Source organism: Apodemus sylvaticus, chromosome 7 (genome assembly GCF_947179515.1).
Source record: "Apodemus sylvaticus chromosome 7, mApoSyl1.1, whole genome shotgun sequence".
NCBI classification, from domain to species: Eukaryota; Metazoa; Chordata; class Mammalia; order Rodentia; family Muridae; genus Apodemus; species Apodemus sylvaticus.
In genome coordinates this window covers 1,798,600-1,823,857 of record NC_067478.1, presented here as the reverse complement: position 1 = coordinate 1,823,857, position 25,258 = coordinate 1,798,600, and the positions used below count along the sequence as shown (strand labels likewise).

The 25,258-nt window shown below is 42.7% G+C and overlaps 1 protein-coding gene across 3 annotated transcripts; it reads left to right on the top strand.

Moving 5' to 3' along the window:
- Abhd5 (abhydrolase domain containing 5, lysophosphatidic acid acyltransferase) lies at positions 1-25,258 on the top strand. 3 transcript variants are annotated; one of them, XM_052186918.1, is made up of 7 exons: positions 1-167; positions 10,678-10,763; positions 13,582-13,954; positions 21,783-21,937; positions 23,340-23,451; positions 24,233-24,419; positions 24,924-25,258. In XM_052186918.1, the coding sequence occupies exons 1-7, from the start codon at positions 115-117 to the stop codon at positions 25,011-25,013; spliced, it is 1,056 nt and encodes a 351-aa protein (XP_052042878.1). In that variant the 5' UTR covers positions 1-114; the 3' UTR covers positions 25,014-25,258. The 3 variants fall into 3 exon arrangements, with proteins under 3 accessions (XP_052042878.1, XP_052042876.1, XP_052042877.1); XM_052186916.1 differs by lacking the exon at positions 10,678-10,763 and having other exon boundaries at positions 74-167; XM_052186917.1 differs by lacking the exons at positions 1-167; positions 10,678-10,763 and adding an exon at positions 13,338-13,402.

Sequence of the window (25,258 nt, the reverse complement as noted above, 5' to 3'; positions counted from 1 at the left end):
GCGGACGACGCATGCGCGGGCAGCACGGTCTTAAGGGCGGCCGCGGCCCGGGGCCGCCCAGTCGGCCTGTCAGCCGGCTTCGAGGTGCGTTCCTGCGCTTGCGCGGCGGCGGTGATGAAAGCGATGGCGGCGGAGGAGGAGGTGGACTCGGCAGACGCCGGTGGAGGGTGAGGATCACCCGGGAAGGGGGGTGGGGGGGAACGATGTGGGTCTCGTGCGCTCTGGCGACCCCGGGCGGCCAGCCGAGGGAAGGCGCGGGCGCCCGCTCTCTAGACCCGTCGGGGCTGACAGGCCGCGCCGGGGCCGCGGGGCTGCGAGGAGGGAGAGCGGCCGCTGTTGACAGCAGTCCCGGCGATCCGGAGCAAGTCGGGGCTCGGAACTTCGCGCCGGGAACCCGGCGTCGCCAGGGTGGAAAAGGCGCCGACGCGGATCCCCGCCGGACAGCCGACCGCCGGCGGTGCGGGAGTGCGGGAGTGCGGGGCCCGGGGCACTCTGTCCCACCTCCCGCTGCCCCGTGCGCTCCCGTGACCGGGCGGTAATTCTGGCTTCACTAGAGAAGTCTGCCCGAGCAAACTTTGTGAAAGTTGAAGGGCAGACGCCTAACAGGAAGGAAGTCCTTAAGTTCTTTTGTTTTTGAAAACCGGGATCGCTCAGTGTAACCCTGGCTGGCTTGGAAATCTGTAGACCAGGCTAGCTTTCCATATCGTCAGAGACCCAGTCCTTTTGCCTCGGGTGTCCAGTGCTGGGATCACAGGTGTGAACCACCACATCCAACCTTTTCATAGACATATTAAGTTATTCTTTTCTGTCTTTGATAGGTCATGCCCTTGTGAGTAGAATAATGCTTGGTGGAAAAGTGAAATTACTATGAAAGTTATTTCACTGATTCACAAAAAGCTACTTATTTTGTATGGACAGGACTATAGTTTCCTTTATAAATTAAATGTTTTAACAGTTCTGCTTCAGCTGTTTGGAGACATTTACATAGGAAAGCTAAGCATAGAAAAATAGACTATGGTAATGTGAAAGCAAGCTTTTTGGAAAAATGTTTGGGGAGGAATATTTTGAAATAAAGAAACTACACTTAAGTTTTGTTTAAGTGACAACAAGTGGAGCCCACTGTATTTTGGTCTGTTGTTGAACTTACTAATTACATTGATATGAAATAGAGTGTAATGTGGTCAGGACCTGGTCGCTTGTGTTTCTGTTAAATTTGTCAGGACATTTTCTGGCTCTGAGAACTCTAACTTGTGGGCCTAACTTATACAGTGAGGCTCAGGAATCCTTAGCACAACGCTGAGAGTGACATGGCTTGGGTGATGCCTGGGGATTACTGAGGGCAAGACTGACCACAGTCCCCAGACAGAGGTAGACCTCTCTGGTATTTTTGGCAGGACCCTTGAGCGATGCTGGGCAGCCAAGCACGCAGAGAGAAGGCCAGGTTCCTGCTGGGTGCTCCCCCAGTGTCTTCATGATAATCCTAGAGTCTCCCCTGTGTGTGGATCTGACCACTCCCATTTTCCTTTGGAACTGCCACTACCAAGTAGCAGAGCTAATTGGCTCCCTCAGGTGTCTGCATTCAGCTTTAAGGCATTTTCTTCATCTTTCTGCTTCTTCTCAATGGGATTGGGACTCTGGGGATATTTGCCTGCCATTTTGAGTTAAGTTCTTCAAGACATTTGGGCTTAGATGATGCCATAATTTGGGTCTGGTCTGAATGTCCTAAGAGGCTTCACATGTTGACATTTAATCCTCACTGAGAGGAACTGAGTGGAACTCCAATGTGATGATAGTTCATGGAGGCAAGGCTTTGGGCTCAGTCATCAGAACGGAGTCCCGGCGATTGAACCCTTGTGGTTTTCCGAGAAGAGGAGGAGAATTCAGTGTATGTGAAGTGCTCTCAGCTCCCCATGTCTTGCCATGTGATACCCTATGCTACCCTGGGATTTTACTAGGAAAAGTCTGACACTAGAAGTAATCCTATTTTGTACCTCCATAACTATGATGAAAACACCTCATTTCTTTACAGATGAGAAGATGATATTAATAAAGTAAGCAATTATAAGCTGTCATCTTACAGCGTTTTGGAGCATATAATTCTTTTCCTTTGTGGAGACTAGTTTACTGGGAAGCTTTCAAAATCTATCCCTTTCAGTTGCAATACAGTTGAGAAAGCCAAATATAATAAGATTGGGGTAGATTTCTGTGGATTGCTTTAATGATATCCCAGAGAATTACATACTGGTAGAGTTTGGGGGGAAAGCCATCACAGAAATTCACCATTGCAGAGTAGACCAAGAAACAGGTGATTTGCAGGGCATGCTGGAGTTGATCTGTACTGGCAGGCCATTGCTACATTTTCAGGAATTTTACAGCACCAACATCCTGAATCCAGCCACAGTGGGAGTATTCACACCATGGAAAAATCATCAGATTCTATTAAATAAGACTGGATTTCTCTCTACTGCCTAAGTTGATTTGCCAGCATCCTGCTGGGTATGTGTTAAAGTCTCTGTATAGTCCTGTGCTTTGGAGATTAAAGAGTAAAGTTATTTATCTTAACTCCTAAAAAACTGCTAAGATTTATACATTCCTTCCTGCTGCTACTGCTCTGTAATCCTTGCCACAAGACTTTTTCAGAATCTTGAAAGTCTTCAGTGCTAATCCCAGTGCCAATGCCCTTACTTATTCACACATATTATTGACTTTTTCACACACTACACACACAGACACACACACACACAAACACAAAGTGACCTCAAGACCTCATAGGAGCACTGTACATTTTCAGCCCTCTTGAGTCCTCTTCAGAGTTCAATACTATAGTGAAACTCTTATTAGACAGCTAACTCATATTTACTCTCTTAACTGAGACCAATAGTTAGTTTTATTAGGATCTGTTCTTTTAACTATTTTCTAAATACAAGTGTTCCCTATGAGTTTATTATAGTCTTTTTATTATTATTTTTTAAATTTATGAACAGTTCTTGAACTATCTTTTCTTTGAAGGACTAAGATCTCATTCTTTTCTGGGTTGGAGTACAATCATACTGTTTGTTTTTGGTAGTTGTTTGTATCTACTTTTTCATAGTTAACATCTAACATGTTTCGACTGTACCTTCTTACTTGTGTCTCCCTTCCTTTAAACAGTGTAAAGTATACAGCTCACGCCTTTGCTCTTCTCATTTTTTGGAGACAGTTGTATTCTTCTGGCTGTCTACACTCCTATAACTGGCTTCTATCAAATCTGTCCCCTTTATTGTCTCTGGATAAAAAATTGATTTTCAAGTCCCCATAGAGGCCAACAACCCGCCCTTTCTTGTCCCACTGTTACCCAAGAGCCATCTAGTTCAAAATATTCATATTCATTCTTAGGTTTTTTGTAAGGTTGGTAACACACAGTGTACATAGCTCATTTTATTACTTCTTTTATCCAAGAGGAATGCTCGCCACACCCAGTGGCTTTATAGTTATGGTTTGTTCCCAGTCAGACTGCAAAGCCATTTGGAATCTGAGTGACTTCAACTTAGGTTTGGGGTTTTATTTCTTTTCTGTGCATCTTACTCTAACTCTGAAAAGCCATATTTCATGCTTCCTAAACATATTCCCTGCTTCCCTGCCACTCATCATGGTTTGCTTCCCTTTGTTTTCTGTAACCCAAAGTTGACCATTACCTTCTTTCTCTAAGGTCATGGTATTTTGTATGTTGGTTGATACATGCACATGTATGTACATGTGTGTATGGTTTGCATGTGGAAGCCAGATGAGGAAGGACATCCAATGCCTCCCTCTGTTATTCTCTGCCTTCCTCTGGAGACATTGGGTGCCTCACTAACCCTAAAGCATGTGGTTTGGCTAGGCAGGCTCCTGGGATCTGCTCCCAGTCTTTGGGTTGCAGGCATGTTTCCTCACATGGGCTCTAGGCTCTGAACTCAGGTCCTCATGTTTGCACAGCAAGTGTTTTACAGTTGAGTGATCTCCGCAGCCCCCGTGGTATTTCTTATAAAATGTTTTGAAGTGGTAGCCTTTACCTTTGATTTTTCTGCCTCTACTTCCCAAATGCCAGGATTGCAGGCATGTACCACACGATCAGCTCTAAAGTTCCTTTGTCTCACTTAGATACTATTTCATAATATACACATTCATGTATTTATCATGTCAGCTCAGAACAAGGCTTTTGTTTACTCAAATGTTTGGCAGAGTCCAAAGGGGCTTTATAAATGGTAATCCTCAATTATTTCTTATTAAACTTTTAGCTATGATAAACATGTGCTGACATGAACATGGAGCTAACAAGCCTAGTAGTTAATTACTCACACTTTAGGGGTATGGCTTGTTTTTGTACTATTAAGAAATGTTTGTATTTGAATCGGACAACAATTAGAATCACACACCTAAATTTTCCTTGGATATTAGAAACAGGATTCTATTCCTTCACCTTATATGAACCAACCCATGCCCCTCTGTTCCTGCACCCCAGAGTAGGTCTGCAATCACAGACCAGCAAATGCAGGTGTCAATCCTGTGACAAAAAACAAAGCTTATAAAATCAGGGTGGGCCATACAAATCAAAACATGTGCTTCAGGATTCAAAGATGTGAGCCATATTATTTTATACCCGTCCTGAAACTTTATGTACTTTAAAGGCAGCCTTGACTAATTGTTCTTAGTTAAACTTAGTGCCCTTGATTGAATTGCAGACAATGTGGATAAGCTCTTTCCAGAGCTGACTGACAAGATGTTACCGAGCTGTAGAGCAGTGAGGATGAGTGCTCACACGGAGCGGCTTCACCGTGGGCTTGACTCTTCTGTGTGAGGGAAGGCAGGAAATGCCATAGAGAGGATATGTGCATATGCGTGTGCTTATGGGTATGTGAACTCTTGGTTTTATAAGAGAGTGTAGTTCTATATAACCTAGACTGGTCTCAAAAATCTCAATTTTTCTGCTTCAGCCTCCTGAGTGCTGGCATTACAAGCCTGAGTCACACCACTCAGCTTTTAAAAGGTTCTAAATTAGCAGTCATGTGTACTAGAGAGCAAGTGCTATCATGGATGCGATGGCCAGTGAGAGAACCTGACTCATTTAAGCTTCATGTATCAAAACATGTATTCATCATTTACATTGTTCTTACATGTGATGTATTCTTTCCCCCTCTTTCACAACAATAGGGTTTCAAATTTCTGTTTCCAAGAAAGGAGGCTTTTAGTTGTGTTGGTGTTCCAATTTGAAACTGTTTTGATTGAAGACTTATTTTAGAGGAATATGTATATTACCTCAAATTTGTATGTTTATTTTTAAAAACCCCAAAGCTTCATGGTTTCTTTAATTAAGGTACAATTCTTTGTTTAGATTACTTAACAGAGAACAATAGTAAGCACATTTTTCTGCTTTTCATTATATCAGATGGTGGGTATTTTAAGCAAAATTGTAACATAATGAAATCCTCTTTACTTATAACCTAATTAGAAATGTTACATTAAGTGGCCAAAAGAGTGTGTGGAAATTGGCCAGGCTTCTGTATATTTTCTTCAGGATACTTTGAAATCTCTTTCACCATTTCACAATATTTATAGATTGTGCAATTCAAGTTTAGTAATACTATAGATAGTCAAATGTCTCAGCAAAACAGGAATTACCAGGAACTTAAGTGTTCATGGCATGAAGAACAAATACATTGTTGGTGATAGTTACACAAAATTAGGTAGAAAGTTCAGGGGGGAAATGCAGGATAGTTAAAATCAAACTTTTTTTTTTTTGTAAATATACTCTAATATATTAATCACAACTACCTGACTTTCCTAAGAGTTAACACTTTTAGTGTGGTTTTCTAAAACTTTCCTTATTAATTTTTTTCACTTGGGTGGTTATAGATGTAGATCAAGAATCTTATTTTCTTTTTAAAATTAGATGCTTCGGGGCTTGTATCTTTACCAAGAAGGTCAGTGCCCAGGTCACAGGGCTTTTAGAGAAAATCTTTTGGCACACACTGGCAAGCCTTCCGGGTGTTGTGTGTGTTTACTTTGGTAACGTTACAATGTTACAATCTTCACAGTGACTGGACACACTGGCAAGTCTTCCCAGTGTTGTGTGAGTTTACTTTGGGAATGTTACAGTCTTTGCAGTGAATGGCTTTTCTTTGTACTGCAGTTGATACTTCCATCTCCTCTGACATCAGGCCTTGGCAATGGGTTATAACAGTGCTTACTGATTATTGCTTAAGTAGGTCATACTTTTCTTTTTTTTCCCAAAGCTGTTTGGAGACAGCTATCTTTGTTTACCGGTCTACAGATGGACCTTGTGGGTTTTTACCTTGAATCTGTGACCTCAGAAGAATGGCTCTGAGTCTGACAGGCTTAGTTTCAGTCTCCACATGCTAAACCCAGGGAATGCCAGACAACTGGATGGCCTCAGAGACCCAGTGGAAAGACACTGTCTCCTTGGAGATGTAGTTAAGTTATCCACAGACAGAAGAGAGGATTAGCCAAGGAATAACAGAGATGGCAAGAAAGTGTGAGGACTCCTGAAGGGTAGACAGACATTGCTTTTCACTCTTTATAAGTGTTCCTTGGGAGCTGATGTATGTTTAGTACTTGTCTTAAACAGAATTAGAAGTCAGCTTCCATACTTTATCTTACCAGGAATCTGATTAAAACAAATCTGGACAGAAATTCTGTTTGGACTTAGGAGAAATGCTTTCTTCACAGTTCTATTAGGAATGATTTTTTTTTTTTTTTTTACTTTTAAAAAATAGCCCTGCATTGTTGAAAAGGTAACTATGAAAATAAGAGATTTGTCTCCCCTTCATTTTTAGTATAACCCACCAGGTACAAACACTAAATTGAACTGTTCATCAGGAGGCAAAGTCACACATAATTCTAGCCTTTAAAGATTGTCTTTGAAGGCCAGATGAGGCAGTTCTCACCTGCAGTTCCACGGCCTGGGTGGCAGAGGCAAGTGGATAGGAAATTCAAGGCCATTCTCAGCTGCTTAGCAATCCAAGCTTGGCTTTCCTGATAACCTGTCTCACAAAGAAAGAAGCTTGCTTTGTGAAGTGGTGAGTCAGTGGGGTGGAGGAAGGCCTCTGCCTGCGCTGGGTCTGCTTCATAAGTTTTAACATTCTAATCACTGTACAAAGAGAGTGTCAGTCTAAAAGGTGTTTTTAATGATTGAACCAAATACTACATTTGTGATTTCTTTGTCCTAATTTATTTATGTCGTTTACAATGGTAAATTATACTTCACTTTATTTCAGTTTTTTCGTACTGACTTCTGGCAAATAACTGTCCTATAACCTGAAGGATGTCTGTTTAAGAAAAGTGATGGAAAGTGATGAGACTCAGTTATAAAAAACTTTGTGTTCATAATTTTATCAAATAAAGATATGATGCCCATTCAAAGACAAAAGAGCTTCAGTTTAATGGTAATTTAAAAACAAACAAAACCACATTATCTTCTTTTTTGAATATTGACAAATTGTTAATTAATTTAAAAAGTTGCTTAATCCTTATTCCTTAGTTAGTTTGTAGATAGATTTGTATAATTAGGAGTGGACTAGTGCTAACATCTTCTTACCTCAACAGTTGGTCAGCGTAGTACTTTTTGAGGGGTGCCAGTGGTCTTCCTGTCTTGTCAATGCATAAGTATGAAACTGGCATTTTAGTGCAGGCCATTATATATCAAACTATTTGGCTATGAAAACCAACCAGATATATCTGCTAATATTCTTGTCTTGATTCTTTTTATTTGTGTACACACACACATACACACACACACACACACACACATAGTACAACTGAACCTACTAGGAAATTTTGTCTAAAACAGAAAGTTAACTGTAAAAATAAAGGGATTGGCTCACATTAGAGAGAGTAGCTACTAGGCCATCGTGCCTCCAGTCACTGTCTCTGGAATGCTGAGGACTCTTGTGGGTTCTCTTCTTTGTGTCAATATTCAGCTATTTTTTGTTTTAAAGGTTCAGGCCCTTACCTGGTCCACATACTTTGTCAGTACAGAACCTGAGGCACACTTGTGCTCTTTGCCTCTGGAGAGCCCACCTGCCCTTCTTCATCACACTTCTCTTAGGCCCATGACAGCCACCTCTAGTTCACACCTCCAGTCACAGCTCTCAAGCGCTCACTTGCCCACCAGCCAGTTGCTGTATTTAGTACTGGATATAAGGTCAGCTTTTGAGATGGATTTAACTGTTGGCATATTCATTATGCAGTAGGCAGATAAACATGTAGGAAAAAAAATAGCCACTGACTACAGTAACTGTATCTATAGCAGGGACCGGTCACACCTCTGTACCCTGGCATCAGGAATAGTTCTGAAAAAGTGAGGCATTAGGGCCAAAGGAAGAGCTGTGTGAGCCTTAGAGATACTCAGTTTAAAGTTTTGAGAGGGTAAGGCAGAGCAAGAGAAAGCTGGGTAGGAGCAGACTGCACAGTTTGTGAAGTCCCTGCTTCACAGGACCTAGGAGTGTGGGCCATCTGTAGACAACAGGAAACTTCTTAGGCATTTTGAGGGAGGAAATCTCCTGTAGACAATAGGGAGTTGGGGGTCTTTCAGAATTGAACTTAAAATATCTACCTTTTTCTTTCTTTCTTTCTTTCTTTCTTCCTTTTCTTTCTTTCCTTCTTTCTTTCTTTTTTCTTTTTTCTTTTTTTCACCCGAGGCAGGGTTTCTCTGTGTAGCCCTGGCTGTCCTGGAGCTCACTCTGTAGACCAGGCTGGCAAACTCAGAAATCCGCCTGCCTCTGCCTCCCAAGTGTTGGGATAAAAGGCGTGTGCCATGGCTGCCTGGCTAAGTATTTACTTTTGTTATGAGCTCCTTTATCCTGGTGTGAACCAAACTTCAGCTTTCGCATCTGTGGCCTGGGCCTAATTTGGACTAAGACCACCCTAAATTGTAAGTGACCCACCTGTTCATGAGAAGTTAGTGACTAAGCACCTGCTACATAGAAATGCGCTTTACAGGAACTTAGAAACAATGAATTCATGAAATTCTTAGGCAAATGGATGGAGCTAGAAAACATCATACTAAGTGAGGTAGCCCAGACTCAAAAGGTGACTCATGGTATGCACTCACTAATAAGTGGATATTAACCTAGAAAACTGGAATACCCCAAACATAATCCATACATCAAATGAGGTACAAGAAGAAAGGAGGAGTGGCCCCTTGTTCTAGAAAGACTCAGTGAAGAAGTATAGGGCAAAACCAGGACGGGGAAGTGGGAAGGGGTGGGTGGGAGGACAGGGGGAGAAAAGGGGGCTTATGGGACTTTCGGGGAGTGGGGGGCTAGAAAAGGGGAAATCATTTAAAATGTAAATAAAAAATATATCGAATAAAAAAAAAAAAAAGCCAGGGCCTGAGCAAGCAGCCCTTCCCAAGCAGCTTGCTTCTCCACACCCACTTTGTGGTTTTCTCTCGTTGCTTGTTCTATTCTATTTGAAGAACAGTAATCAAACCCAGGGCCTCCAGCATGCTAGACTAATGATCCCCACAGACTGTGCCCAGTTCCTATTTGAATTTAGGGTGTTCGCTGTCATGATGGGGGTACTGAGGCAAGACACCAGGAATCTTTATTACACCTTCTAACCACTGGTCAAATTTAGCCTGTTTCTGTTTTAAATATTCTTTGGCTAAATCTTCATGTCTTGGTCTCTCTTGCCAGTGCTTTGGCTCAGGCCCTTACCTTTCATATGGAATTGATCACTTTTCAGATTCATTCTTCATTCCTCAGGAATGCGCCACTACCATTACCAAATCCTTGCCAGCTGCAGATGGCTGCTGAACTCTGCATTGCATCAAATTACTGCAGTAAGGCTTTGGTCTGCTGGCCAGCCTGCAGCTGAAAGGTCACCCACCGTGTAGTTAGTTGACTTCTAGCAAGCCTCAGTCATGGCCTCTCCACATCATCTGTTGTTCTCTTGGTGCTGCTGTGTTCAGACAGGTGCTGTGTCATTCTTCTCAGGTGCTGTAGATTGGTGCCAAGGACGTTCTGTCTGCTGCTAGGCGGGTTGTGCACAGGCCAGCAGCTCTTTGCACTTTTTCCTATTGCCTTTTTTTCTTTCTTCTTCTTCTTTTTTTTAATGAGAATTTTTAATAGAAGTTTTCTTCTCACTTTAAGCCTGCTGTTCAGGTGAGGTGAACCTATTCATACATAGTCTTAACTTTTGCCCTTTTTTTTTTGTTTGTTTGGGTTTTTTTGTTGTTTTTTTGTTTTTTGGATTTGTTTTTTTCCAAGACAGGGTTTCTCTGTATATTCCTGGCTGTCCTGGAACTCACTCTGTAGACCAGGCTGGCCTCGAACTCAGAAATCCGCCTGCCTCTGCCTCCCAGAGTGCTGGGATTACAGGTGTGCGCCACCACCGCCCGGCTAACTTTTGCCGTTCTAACTGCTAAGAGATGGCTTTATTTTGGGAGTAGTGTCCCTCCCTCCTCCTCTTCCTCCCTGCCTTTCTCCATTTCCTCCTTTCTTATTTCTAGTCTCTCTGTGATTATTTGGAATCTGACTATCCTAGAGGATGGGGCAGCCTTTGTTACTCCCCTGTAGGTATCCAGTGCCTGGCCCACTGCCCTCCGCACTCTCACAGGAGGTGGGGCCCCGGGATGTAATAGCTGAGAGTTGGCAAGAGCATGACTTTACTTATTGCATTTTGTTTTTGGTGTTTTAGGTCAGGATGGCTGACAGGGTGGCTTCCTACCTGGTGTCCCACATCTACATCACACCTTAAAGAAGCTGAAGAGAAAATGTTAAAATGTAAGGTTTTCCTCTTGTAAGTTTCTTCAGCTGTTTACTAAAATAGACCTACCATAGTGCATTGTCCTGAAACTGAAGATACAATCCCGAGGTGCAACAGCTGCGGGCAAAGGGCCTTCTCGCTCCTCTGTTTCAGCATGTGGCATGGGGTGAGGGTGGGGTGCTGATTGTCAGATTTTTGGGTCTGAGATCCCTGTTAAACTCTTAACATAGTAAGGATCCCAAGGGGCATTGTTTATGGACTATAATTATTGATATCTACTAGTAGAATTATATTTGAATTGAAAATTTTTATTAATTGTTTTGAAAATAATAGTAACAAACTATTCCATGTTAAAATAATATATTTGTAAAAGCATTGCCTATTTCCCCCCAAAAATGTAATTAGAGGAGTGGCATTGTTTTCAGGAGCACAGATCTCTGTAATGAACTGGATTCGTACATTTGTTTCTGTGTACTCACTTGTCATGCAACTTGGAAACCTCCACTATAACACTCAGGAAACAGAGTAGAAGGGTAAATGCAGGGAGGGGAAGGGGAGGGAGGTCTGATGGCTCACACCATGTATTGTGAGGCTCACACCATGTGTTGTCATGGCTCAGACCATGTATTGTGATGGCTCACACCATGTGTTGTCATGGCTCAGACCATGTATTGTGATGGCTCACACCTTGTGTTGTCATGGCTCAGACTATGTATTGTGATGGCACAGACCATGTGTTGTCATGGCTCAGACTAAGTATTGTGATGGCTCAGACCAGGTATTGTGATGACTCAGACCAGGTATTGTGATGACTCAGACCAGGTATTGTGATGGCTTATACTATGTGTTGTGATGGTTCACACCATGTGTTCTTATGGCTCAGACCACATAGTACTTTTGCAGATGACCAGATTTCAGCCTCAGCACTCATGCCAGGTGAATCACAACCACTTGTGACTTCAGCTCCAGAGGATTTGATACATTTGTCCTCCATGGGCACCCGCACTCACATGTGTGTATGAGTGTGCTTGTGTTTACCCACATAATTAAAAAATAAAATATTTTTAAAAGAATGATAAATAAAGCTTTAATATTCTCAAAGAGTCTCCCAATGTGCCCAAACTATATACTTGAGAGAAGATTCTTAGTGTTCCAAAGTCCTATCTATGGAACATATTCTAGACTGGGGAGCCACGTCTGGCCCAGACTGCTGTGAAGTGTTAACAGCTCTTGGGCTAGTTAGTTACCTTGTTCAACTTGCCCTTCCTTAGCTGTGAAATGAGGGTAGGCGCTTCTTTGCATTCCTTTTACTGTGCTGTTCTTTAAATCCACATTCATGTTGGCACAGGAGCCTGTTGTTTTCTCTTATGAGCACTGAATTTGATCCAAACTTCTGGTATTTATTGTAGTTTTCTTCTGCTGATAGAATCTACAGGAGTTTGTAAAGCAAAGGCTTCCTATATGTTATTATTTGATATGTTTATGCTGATGTCTGTCTACACCTGTTTATCACCCTCTTTACTTTCTTTTTTGTACATTTGGCAATTCTGGAGTAAGTGACCATAACTGGTTCCATTATTAGGACTGGGTGGTTAGTCCTTTTGTGTGGATTTTAACTCACAAATGAATTTCTATTTCATGTACCTGGATAACGTTGCTATATAAAAAACTATTGGAATTTTAACTGTGGTTTACATAACCACAAAAAACTTGTTAAGTTTATTAAAATTGCCAGATGCCCAACGTGTGCGCTAATGTTTGACTGAGACTTGGTCTTGCTCTGATGGCATACATGAACAAAAGTGACTGAACACTGGGATGAGCCCTCTACATGTGGTACAGATAATTTTTATGATAATTTCTCAGGCCTGTTTCAAAAGGTGAAGAGACATGGCTTCTTGCATATCCTAGATCACCTGCTTTTCTTCCCAGTTAAGGGCAGGACATCTGCTAAAACTCAGATGAATGCTGCCTTTCTATGTACACAGTGTACACAGACTTACAGTGTCACTATGTGCATAGAACCTAAGGTTAGTTCTTTGACTAAAGGGAAGAAATATGTGGCTGTCCATATTCTGTCTGTTGCACATGAATATGCACAGATAATTAAGGACATTCCTAGAGTAACTATTTAGTTGATAATTAAATATAAATCAACTTTAGTTTTATCTTTGGTTAATTTGTGGGGTTTAAAGTATTTATTATATGGGATTTTGAACAAAAGGGTTTTGATCTACAGAACTGTATTATTTTTATTTTCTGGCCAATTGATTGAACCCAGGATGCTCATGATGAGGTATTCCTGGCATGCCCTGTGATCCCTCTTTCCGCTAAGCTTTAAAATGACTTAACTCTCCAGGTGTGTGTTTACTGTAGCTATGATTAGCCCTTATCCAAGTTTCTGATAGCTTTCCATGATTATTTCAAGTTTGATCTCAGTCTCAGATGCTAATCTGTCAAGTGTTCTGCAAATTCAAGATAATATTCTTTTTTTACTGTCGGCAAAGCTAGAGACCTTCAAATAATGGGTCCAGTGACCACTAAGTTCTTCTGCCATTGTAGGCATGTAATACTCTCAATATGCTAGAGTGGAAGAAGTCAGGAGGTCACATTACTTCCAAAGACTCTGACCACAGATACTTGAGGCTTGTCTAAGGTAAGTCTTCCTATGTAGTTATAAAACATGGTCGTTTAGATTTGCTTGCTTCAGTCAGGCATAGACTCCTTTGGGGGCTGATATAATAGCTAAAGTAACAGGACCAATGATTACTCACTGTTTTTTCTCTGAGAGTATTCACACAGTGGAACTGAGCAGAGTCCCTCTGTCTTCACCAGGTGTCCCCTGCACTTACAAGAAAGAGCCTGTGCGCATATCCAATGGAAACAGAATATGGACGCTGATGTTTTCTCACAACATTTCTAGTAAGACACCACTTGTCCTCCTTCATGGTTTTGGAGGAGGTCTTGGACTTTGGGCCCTGAATTTTGAAGATCTAAGCACTGATAGGCCTGTCTATGCCTTTGATCTATTGGGCTTCGGAAGAAGTAGTAGACCTAGGTTTGACAGTGACGCGGAAGAAGTAGAGAATCAGTTTGTGGAATCCATTGAAGAGTGGAGATGTGCCCTCAGGTTGGACAAAATGATCTTGCTTGGACACAACCTGGGAGGGTTCTTGGCTGCTGCTTACTCACTGAAGTACCCATCAAGGTAAGTGTCAGCAGAAGAGGGGAGGGCCACCCAAGTGTTAGTCTGTGGGTCCCATTCTTAGTGGTTACCGATGAGCATCACAAGACAGACATTCTCTTAAAACGCCAGAGAGACAAATGCCACAACAGGTAAACACTTTTGTAGCTAAAAGAATGGAATCAGATTCTTGTTACATGTACTATATGTTGATAAGCTTGACAAAGGATATTATATTTGTTATTTACAATTATACAATATTTAATATATGTTTTTCTGAGATAGAGTCTCACTGTGTAGCTCTGACTAGCTTAGAACTCCATATGTAGACCATGATGGCCTCTAGTTCACAGAGATCTGCCTGTCTCTGTGTTGCTAATGCTGGGATTAAGAGCATGTAAACCTCACTTGGCCTAATGCATAACTTTAAGCCACCAGTAAAAATACCATGGTGTTATTGCTTATTTTCACTATTACAATAAAGCCTTTGGATCTATCAGGCTTTTCTAGACTTTTCACTAAATTATAGTTAAGTTATAATGGGAAGCAGGCTAGGTCTCTATGACTGAACAAATCCATAGGCTCTGAACTTTTAGTTATCTTCATAGTGTACCTTCCATGGTTTTTGGCTATGTCATTCCCTAAACATTTCATTACAGACCTTTTAAAGAAATAATTACTTTTGAGACAGGATCTTGCTGGATATTAGGCTGACCTCTAACTCACTATGTAACCCATGCTGACCTCAAGCTTGAGCCTCCTGCCCTTTTCTCCCTGAGTTACCACTTCTAGACTTACACCATTGTACTTAGCAAGAACTATTTTTCAATCCTTGAATTAGTGGATGTTTTGCTTTAGAATCTTTTTACTATTTTTTGTACTGCTTCCTATGATATTGCTGTTTTATCAGGAGTCACACATAAGTCCAAAGAAAAAGAAAAGAAAAAGTTAGCTTTGTTTTGAGCCTTCTTTATACATAAGAGAAGGAAATCAGTCTTTTGTGATGCTGATGCATTTCTTTCCATTGAACTGTGTTTTACTCTAGAATTGCAGAGATCATGGACATTGAGGATGGTGGATGAGTATGGTATGGTCATTTTCAGAGTCTGTACCCACCATGAGGCTACCCTGTTACACAGCTGCAGGCATGTGGTCTACACAGCACTGGGCATGTGGTACATACAGTATGCTGTGTTTTATTTCTGCCACAGTTCCTCATAGTGAGAATTTGAGTTTCTCATAGAAATATTATTACGAATGTAGTTTTTCGTTTTAATCCTGTGTGGGATATGGGGCTCCTTCAGATTGTCTACAGCAGCTGACTATGATTTGATATGTGCTCTAGCAAGGGCATGATTTTGCCAGCTGAAGATAGTTTCTGTGAGTATGATGTTGAATTCTGGGGACATTTCAGAGGGTATATAATTAGTTGTTGTTTGTGGTTTGTTAAGTAGTTACATGCAAAAAGGAAACAAGAAGAAATTAGATATCCTGACTACAAAGCTAAAACTTGCCCCAAGGAACTCAATACCCCTAATCAACAGGAAGTAGTAATGTTGGCTCCATCCCAACCCCTCACTTTATCCAGAGATCTATTTCCTTTCCTCAATATCCTTTTCTCTCTCTAACCTAGTGTTAGGGGGTTAAAAGGGTAGAGGAGAGTAGAAGGAAGAAGAACTGACAAAGGCCAGCTACAGCTTCTTGTCTCCACAGATTTGGTGTGCAAACTTCACCCTTTGTACCAGAGTCTTCTGGTAGATTAAAGTTCCTTATATGTTTGACAGTGATAGTCTTGTCAACCAGACCTGTTCATAAAACAGAACAAAATCAAACCAACCAAAAAGCGAAACAATAAAACCCACTATACTTTCTTTTCTTAGTAGGCATTTTAAGGCTGGCTTGTGGTTGCATCATACTCAAAGTGACAAAACTTAGTGTCATTTGTGGGAAAGGGAAGAACAACATAGTCAAGACAGCAGAGCTGTTGCAGGACTGACTCCCTCGGGTGTTTAATCAGCTACTGTTCTGTGTTACGGTGTCTCTGGATGAGGCTGTGGGCTAGATAGTGATCAGCAAGCTCTACAGTGTAAACTCTAACCCTTTGTAGCCAGCTGCTGATGAGAAGAGCTGGTGAACGTTACACTTGTGGTAAGAAATGCTCTGAAGTGGTAGAGCTTGGCGAATGCTTAAGAACCATCTGTGGGAGAGACCGCCCCACAGAGCTGTGGGGAAGTGTTATGAGTGTTGGTGCCTACGCTGCGATAAAGCACTGTGGCCACAGTGGACTCGGGGATGTGTAGACTGCCTAGGATCATTTTTTTTTTTTTTTTATTGTTATATGTAAGTACACTGTAGCTGTCTTCAGACACTCCAGAAGAGGGCGTCAGATCTCATTACGGATGGTTGTGAGCCACCATATGGTTGCTGGGATTTGAACTCAGGATCTTCGGAAGGGCAGTCAGTGTTCTTAACCGCTGAGCCATCTCTCCACCCCCTAAATTCCTCTTACTATCAGAAGATTGTACTCCACAGTGTAGAATACTCAAGACTGTATTCTTTTGTTCTTTTTTTCTTCTCTAGCCTAATGTTATTTTATTTGGGTTTGTTTTTATTTTGAGATGGGGTCTGTATGTATACAGACATCAGCTCTGGCTGTCCTGGAACTTACTCTGTAGACCAGACTGGCCTCAAACTCACAGAGATCCACCTGCCTTGGCCTCTGAGTGTTGATATTAAAGGCCTTTTCTTTGTCTGTTTGGGTATGACAAATAGTCTTTTTTTTTTTTTTTTAAGATTTAAGTAAAAGAATATAATTTTTAAAAAAATTTAAGAAAATTTAGAAAAATTTAAGAAAATTTACACTGGGAGTAGCAGCATTTCATCCGAGGGGCCGAGTGGCCCAGGCCCACCTGTCCCTGTCTGTGTCAGGGGCGGGCTCTCTCATTCCTTACTTTTGAGGTATAGTTTGAAAAGAGAGAAAACCCCCAGTTAAATGTGTCTACTTAAGGAACATTCTCAGAGAAAACAAAATCTGTTTGGTTGGTTTTGGTCACTCTAAGTGGTACATTTCTCAGGGCCCTGTCTGTCAGTCATCTCACAGCCTTACTGCGGCAGTGCTCTGTGTCCCTCATACTCTGCCAGTTGAGCAAAGCTGTCAACTCTGCACTTGCTTCCTCACAGTGAAGCCTCATCTTCTATTGAAATACTAGTGATGTGCTAAGTGGTTGGTGGTACACACCTTTAATTCCAGCACTCCGGAAGCAGAAGCAGGAGGATCTCTGAGTTCAAGGCCATCCAGGTCTACAGAGTGAGTTCCAGGATAACCAAAACTACATAGAGAAACCATGTCTGGAAAAAACAAATAAAAAAACAATCAAAAAAGGTAATGAATGAAATGTTGCAATAGTGCATTCTAGGAGATTGGTTGTTTACTGACATTTAGTGACTGTGTTTGGTGTGTGTTTGCAGGGCACATTTTGTTTAAATGTTTCCTCTTTAATATATCTGAAGAGGCTTTGAGTCACAGCTGCATTTTCCCAAGATGGTATTAATCATATACTATCTAAAGGAATGCTTCAAAACTCATCACACCTTGGTGTTGTGTCAGATACATGCTCAGATGTGCTGTGTACAGGGACATGGCGCACGACCATGAGGGCATGAGGCCTATGGTCTGTCAGGAATGGCTCAGCAGCTGGGATGAGTGCTCTGGTGAGGAGGTAGGTAGTGCTGTGAGTACTGATCTGCTCTGGTCCAGTGATAGTCTAAAGAAACATCTCTTGAGCTGAGATCTGACAGAGGAAACTGGATGGCTGGAGATTGTTATAGGCAATGAGGCATACATTACCAAGACCTGTACTACACAGGCACCTGGACTATTTAAGGAGGAGGGGGAGAGGGAGGAAGAGGAAGAGGAGGAGGAGGGGAGGAGGGGGAGGAGAAGGAGAAGAAGCAGAGAAGTTGTGAGTTGTTTAGCAGATGACTCCAAATGAAGCCACAGCTCCCTGTTCCTTTCCACAGAGCAACCTTGGTTCTTCTCAATGTTTTACTACAGTGTGATGAGTGGAGATGCCTCCTTTAACATCATGAGTAGATTAATAGTCAGGGTCACAAATGGTAGACCTGCTTGCTGCTTGAAGAGACTTGAGCTGCTTTCCCATATGGAGAGCAAAGCAAACCAATGTTGGTAGCTAAGATACTTGTTGGCCCCTCCTCTTAGCTGGACTTTTATATTTCCTTCATTTGCAAAGAAATGTCTGTTATAGGTATTTGCTATACTAAAGTACATATGATAAAAACTTAGAAGGTAGTTCATGAGCTATGTACTATAGTATAAGCCTGCTGACCTAGAACTTGGGAGACAGAGGCAGGGAGAGCAAAAATTGGAGGTCACTTAGGAGCACATAGATCCTGTCTTAGAAAAGAAGCGAGTAGAAAGGGGCAGCAGAGAAATCCATTGTAGGTTATGACAGAGTGGTTGTGTCTCCACTAATAAGAGACTGGGGATAATAGTATCTCAAGTAAGTTCCCACCGCTCTTGCCTGACTGCTTCCTGACAATGCAGACCTGGGCTGAGCAGCTCCTGGATGCCCTTAAGAGCAGCTTTTGTACATGACCTGGAACTGAAAGTGCTTTGGTGTTTTCAGGCCCTCCCTTTCTCCCCAATAGGAGATACTAGCAGGAAATACCCAGGGCTGCCTCCAGTCTGAGAATGCTCCTTTGTGTAGACTGGAGCTCTCTTCCTGCTCATCTTCCTTGTCCCTTCCTTGCTTCAGAGAGGCCCTCTGGATTTCCTGGTGCATATTAGTTCTGGGATTGATTGTTCTGGTTATGTCATTCCTGCTGGCAGTTGACCGAGTCTTATAAAAGTCATCTGCTCATTTAGACAAAGCACCATCTCACCCCGGTCTGTCAGTGAGGATGGGGCCCATTGCTTTGCCTTTAAAGGTATAAGCTGTTCATTGCCGCAGACTCAAGCCAACTCTGGTGACTCCTGTTGAGAAGAATGCCTGTTTCAAGACTGACAGGCTGTCCTCTTATTTCTGCCCTTCTGGCTCTGTGCTGTTCCTGGAGTTTAACTGCACTCTGGTTCTTGAGAAAGATGTCTGATAGGATGGCTCAGGTGTGTCTTCTCAGACTCCTTCCTTACCTACATGTGACCTGCCAGTCCTGTCAGGGTGGGGCTAGTGTCTCCTAAAGAAAATAAGTAAGCTAAGCTTTAAGTCCTTCAGTGTGTCCTCTGCGGGACAGGACAGATCAGCTGTGACAACTGTGCTTGGTGGGTACTTGACCTTGGTCACCACCAAGGGCTTTGCATGGTCTGTTGTATTCAAAAGGCTTACAAGGAAAAACATGGGAATTATTTTGTGAGGTCTTTTACATGTAGCAAAGTGGATGCAATCTAACTGCATTTCTGATGTTGGAGACTTTAAAAATTCATTTTCAAACGTGTTTGCTATACATCTTGTTATACATCATACATCCTGTGAAGAGTGTGTGTGTGGAGGGGGGGGAGTGTTCATGCTTGGTGTGCTTTTCAGTTCCAAATAATACATTTTATTGAAAATAGATCACATTGGCTCCCGACCCTCTGTAATGACTTCTGAAGTTTTATGCTCAGGAGCGTGATTCAGGCTATGTGGGGGACCACTGCACCCCTCCCTAGACAGACGGTCCTTTCAAACATTTGCATATTTTTACTTAGGACCAACACCAGACCTGCATCTGCCGCCGCCTTTGCCACTTTGGGTTCCAAAGACAGGCGTGAACAACACTGGGTCAATTTCAAAAACAACTGCTTTTCAAAAAACTACTTTTCAAAAACAACAATAATAAAAAGAAGTTCTTTATCCTAGTTTAAAATACTTTGCACAACATATTAAGCTGACATTTTCCAGAGGGATGATATTTTGAAAATTAAGCAAGGCAAGCAAAAAACAACTTATCTCAAGCACAGTGGGGTATCTAGATAGAGTTCATTTTCTCTGTTTAGGAGGCAGTCAGTAATGTATATATATCGCTAGCTGCTTCCTTCATGACTGCTGCTTTCAGTAAGGTGGCCATCCCACCAATCCTACGCCTACCTCTGCCATGTCTTTCCCACTCCCTGAATTTTAAGGAGGCTTCCATTTTGTTTTAAGAAAAAAAAAATGTATCTGATCTTTTTCTTTTTTCTTTTTTTTTTTCCTCCAGTTTTTTGGATTTGGTTTTTTTCGAGACAGGGTTTCTCCGTATAGCCCTGGCTGTCCTGGAACTCACTCTGTAGACCAGGCTGGTCTCGAACTCAGAAATCCGCCTGCCTCTGCCTCCCAGAGTGCTGGGATTACAGGTGTGCACCACCACCGCCCAGCTTGATCTTTTTCTTATACACTAAAAATATTTTTAAAATCTTAGGTTTGAAAACACACTAAGCACATCGTCCTGTGCCATTTCACTCCCTCAGATCCATAGTTCTATCTCCCAAATGGTCTCAGGGCTACAGTTAGAGCATAGTGAGGAGTTGGCAAACTAAAATGTACTGTTCTATTGTTGGGGTGCTTTCTGGAACGAAGCCTACCCCAGGCTGGTGTCCTCCGCGAGCATGCCAGAGTGGAAAATGACATTAGCAACTTAACTCGGCATTAGCATCCATCATTCACTGCTGAACGTCTACTGTCTCGGCAACCTTCCATCTGTGATGGGAGGTTAGACTGAGTGTTTGCCATGGCCCTGAGCTCTGTTCTCTGGGACTATGTTGTAAAGCTTTCTGTTTGAAAAGAAAAATGCCAAGTAAGAATTGTTACTCCGCCTTACATGTGCTGACAAAAATAATAAAGCCTTCTTATGTAAGGAATAAAACTGTGGACGGTTTCCAGCTGCTTGCTACTGCTCTGCTTATGACTGAGGAGGCCATCATCTCACTCAGGGTTAGCCTGGCTCAGGTGACAGCATTGCTTACAGTGGAACATGCCTTTGTGTCAGGGGTGGTGTTTGTCCTTTGATTACAGTCTTTATGGTGAACGGAGGAAATCACTCCAGTCACATGGTAGCAATTCACAGTTCTGATTTTTCTTTATTAGGCTAACTTTCATAAGACAGAATCACACCCATTAATGGTGTGATGAGTCTTGTTGAAATTGGAATGAAGAAGTTGGCTAGCAAAAAGTTGTTTGGGAATGGATTAGGAAGAGAGTGTATGGCTAGTGTATCATGGGGTCATGGTTGTGTGGCTAGTGTATCATGGGGTCATGGGTGTGTGGCTAGTGTATCATGGGGTCATGGGTGTGTGGCTTGTGTATCATGGGGTCATGGGTGGCATAGGTAGACATGTTCCTTTTACTAATTCCAGGCTCCTAAACTCAAATGTATTTTCTTAGCCCAGGTTATTTTACTGTCATGGTTATGGAGAAATCCTAACTTGCCTTAAAATTTTCATAGGAAATTAACTGCTGTGATATTTGAGGCCATTTCCTGAGTTTAAAGTTGATCTCTCATCTTTCCTGTCAGCTTCGAGATATGTAGAGCCACTGCATTCTTGTGAGTGGTCAGGGGTGGGTGTCGCTTGCAGAGTACCCCTTTCTCCTCTCCACTCTCTTTTCAGGAAACACAGTTACACATTCTGCATTGGTGTCTCTCTTGCTACCAAAATTTATATATAAGCAAAGCTTTTTTTTTTTTTTTTTTTTTTTTTTTTTACCAGAAACCCCTCAAATCCTTCCAGTCTTAAGAGTTGACAAAAGCATGGTTTTGCCTGATTAACAATTAGTCTTCCCTAAGAGAAGACTCAGTCTATCTCGAGTTTGTTTACTGTTAACCCTTTGCAGATAAAGGGTGAATTTGCCGAGTGAACTTAAATCTGTTTCTTCCTTAACAGGGTTAGTCACCTCATTTTAGTAGAGCCATGGGGTTTTCCTGAGCGACCAGATCTTGCTGATCAAGAGAGACCAATTCCAGTTTGGATCCGAGCCCTAGGGGCAGCGTTGACTCCCTTTAACCCCTTGGCTGGCCTCAGGATTGCAGGGCCTTTCGGTGAGTGTTCATGTCCATGGAGAACAGTATGTGTAGACACTGGAGGAGTGAGAGCTTTCTCCACTTGGCTCAGACAGGGCTGTATCCCCCACCAAAGCTGGTGACAGCTCAAAGTACCTCGCTAACATTACAGAGCAACAGCACAGTATATTGTAGAGACCTGGTGCATGGCTGTTTAAATGGATCACTGTTACTTCCTGTTAGCATAAAAGTCTGGTTCCACATGTCAGCTCAGGAAACCATCAAGATTCAAAATACAACTTTTATTGAACACCTATTGCTTCTATATTGCATCTATAAAAGAGGGAGCTTTTATATTGTAAGACATTACAAATAATTACCAAGGCGAGACAGAGGGAAATGCTGGGGGTGAGGTAGGTCCGTCTGGGCACCCTAAAACCTAAGCAGATGCGGCGTATGACACGGGCAAGAACAAAGCATGCTGGCCTCTCTGGTGATCCTTTGAGGGTATGTGGCTATAATGAGAGGTAAGCAGAAGATCCCAGAACCTACTTGTCGGACAGCGGAGCTGACCAGTGTCTCCCACTCAGACTTCCTCTTTCCTCTTTTATGTCGGTTTGATGGAAAGTAAAGCCATCCTTTGCATGAACATTTTGGGACTCCAGATGGTTTATTTACTCTGAGCATTTACTATTTTGAGTGTTAGTGTTAGACTCTCAGCTCCCGTGCCTTACCCACAGCCACTGGCATTCCCTTCCTTTAAGGACTCGAGGATGCTGCAACATCCGGGGTGGAAGTGCTCTGCCTTATCCAGCGGCTTCCCTGGTGATGCTTCGATGTTTCTGTTTCCCTGTTTCCTGCCTCTGGTGATGATTATTCCTAGCCTGACACAGGGGCTCACTATGTAGCCCCAACCGGCCTGGAACCCAAATGTAGATCAGGCCAACCTCAAATCCACAGAGGTCCACATGTCCTTGTCTTCTGAGTGGCAGGTTTACAGGTGTATCCTGCCATCCAGGCCCATGTCTATGATCCTTTTAATAGTTGAAAGTCCTAGAACAAACCCTTGTGCCAACAAGAGGCCTCTGCTCTTCTTCCTGCTTCCCAGAGGCCTTGTTCCCATTAGTATGAGTTTCCCAAACAAAAGTTCTGAGTTTATTTTATCTTAGAAAAAAATTCTACACAAACAAGTTCTAGGAAATTCACATATTTTGAGCTTGTAAAGCACACCTGTAAGCCAGTGTAGCATGTCCTTCAGTGCTTTCATCAATTCTCAGGAAACTTAAAAGCAATATCCAGGATGTATGCTTTTCCCACCTTAAGATAGACATTTAGGACATGTCTAGATGTATGTACATAGTGTTTACTGTGTAAACAAACACTAATTTTTATTCTGTGAGTAAATTATAACTTAGAAGATAAGTTTTATTTCTGTCGATAGGCTTAAGTCTAGTGCAGCGTTTGAGGCCTGACTTCAAACGGAAGTACTCCTCTATGTTTGAAGATGACACGGTGACAGAGTACATCTACCACTGTAATGTACAAACCCCAAGGTAAGCTCCATGGTTCTCAGTCTTTTTTCTCATTTTTATTAGTTCTTTGAAAATGTTGTACCAACTATTTTGATCATATTCACTTTCCCCCAACTACCCCAGAAGCTATGGCTCCTCCCCACTTAACTTTGGGCAAGGTAAGAGTAGAAAGCAAAGTCTGAGGGCGGCCACTGGGAGGGCAAAGGCTCAATGTTCCTAGGAGGAACCTGAAGAAGGGAGTGTGATTCAGGGCTATGTTTGCTCCATAGGGAGTTTGAAGCCAGCAAGCAGTGACTCTAGGCTGCATCACTGACAAACGCTGAGACAGTCCTAGCTTAGCCAGGCCAGGGATGGTGCCTCAGTGCACTGCAACACTGCAGCTTCAGCAGAGGCCACCGGGGCAAGGCCAGAGCGCACACAGCCACAGAGCGGCTCCTATGTTCCTTGGTAGCCGCAGCTGCAGCAGCAGTCTGCCAACACAGGGCGCAGGCGGTCCTGAGAGTGCGGTTTGCGGGCGGCCGCTGGTCACTTAGATCTGTCTTCAAAGAGCGCCCATCGTTTCAGCCTCAGTTTCTTCTTTTGAATTAGAAGAAAACTTTGATTTAGTTACATTATACTATAGCCCTGTTTGCCTAACAGGAGTAATGTGTGGGTCCCCCGTACATTATCTAATAAATAGTTTAAAAGTTTAAACAGATTTTTTTTTAATCGTGACACAACCAAATGTGAGTATATTTTAACAGGTGGGACTAGGGCAAGCTCATCCCCAGGATCCCTCAGCAGGGTTCTCTCCTCTCTATAGCGGCGAGACAGCCTTTAAGAACATGACGATTCCTTACGGGTGGGCGAAGCGGCCGATGCTCCAGCGGATAGGTGACTTGCATCCTGACATTCCAGTTTCGGTGATCTTCGGCGCCCGATCCTGCATAGACGGCAACTCTGGCACCAGCATCCAGTCACTGCGACCGAAGTCATATGTGAAGACAATAGTGAGTGCGGGGCTGGCCTTGGTCTTCATCCAGGGAAGTGTGTTTAATTACTCCCTTGAGGTTTCCAGTCTGGGCTCACCCCACAGCCCCATTCAGAGACCTGATGTCACAGGGCTTTGGGTGGGGCTTTGGGCAAGGTGTGAGCCATACACACTTTGATGTCCCAGTAGTGAATCACTTTTCTGAGGGCTTCCCAGTCTCTCTGGAGACACTGAAAGGCTGGTCCAGAGTCGCATAGGCTCACACCACTTCCCAGTGCAGTACACACTATTGTGGCTTTTACTAGGTCCTGCTTTAGCCCTTCAGTTTGAAGTGTTATTTCTGTTGGCTCTTGTGTGGTGGAATTAAGATTCAGGAGATTTTCCTGTTTATCTCAAAGCCTTTTGATAGAAATCCTAAGTTGTTTTCAGATGAGTCTCGACTATTCAGAGTGGCTCTGCTTCTGAGGATTGCTGTGTTTTAGCAGTGCTTTCTCACCTGCTATGGTGGCTTTTCCTTTCCCAGGCTATCCTCGGGGCGGGGCATTATGTGTATGCAGATCAACCAGAAGAGTTCAACCAGAAAGTCAAGGAGATCTGCAACACAGTAGACTGAGCACACTGAGGTGCAGGAGTGCCTGCGACTGCCGCCATTTTTGAGCAGTGCCCACAGCCACAGGAGAGGAAGAGACAACCAAGAGCCAGGCAGTCTCCTGGGCTGGACTCTGCAGTTTTCCACATTTAAACCAACGAGTGCCTTCTAGAAGAATGGCTTTCCTTTCTCCTACACAAAATTAAAATACACAAGAGTCTCCCAACTTAATAATAGTAGCCTCAAATAAAAGTTGTCCTTCTGACGTA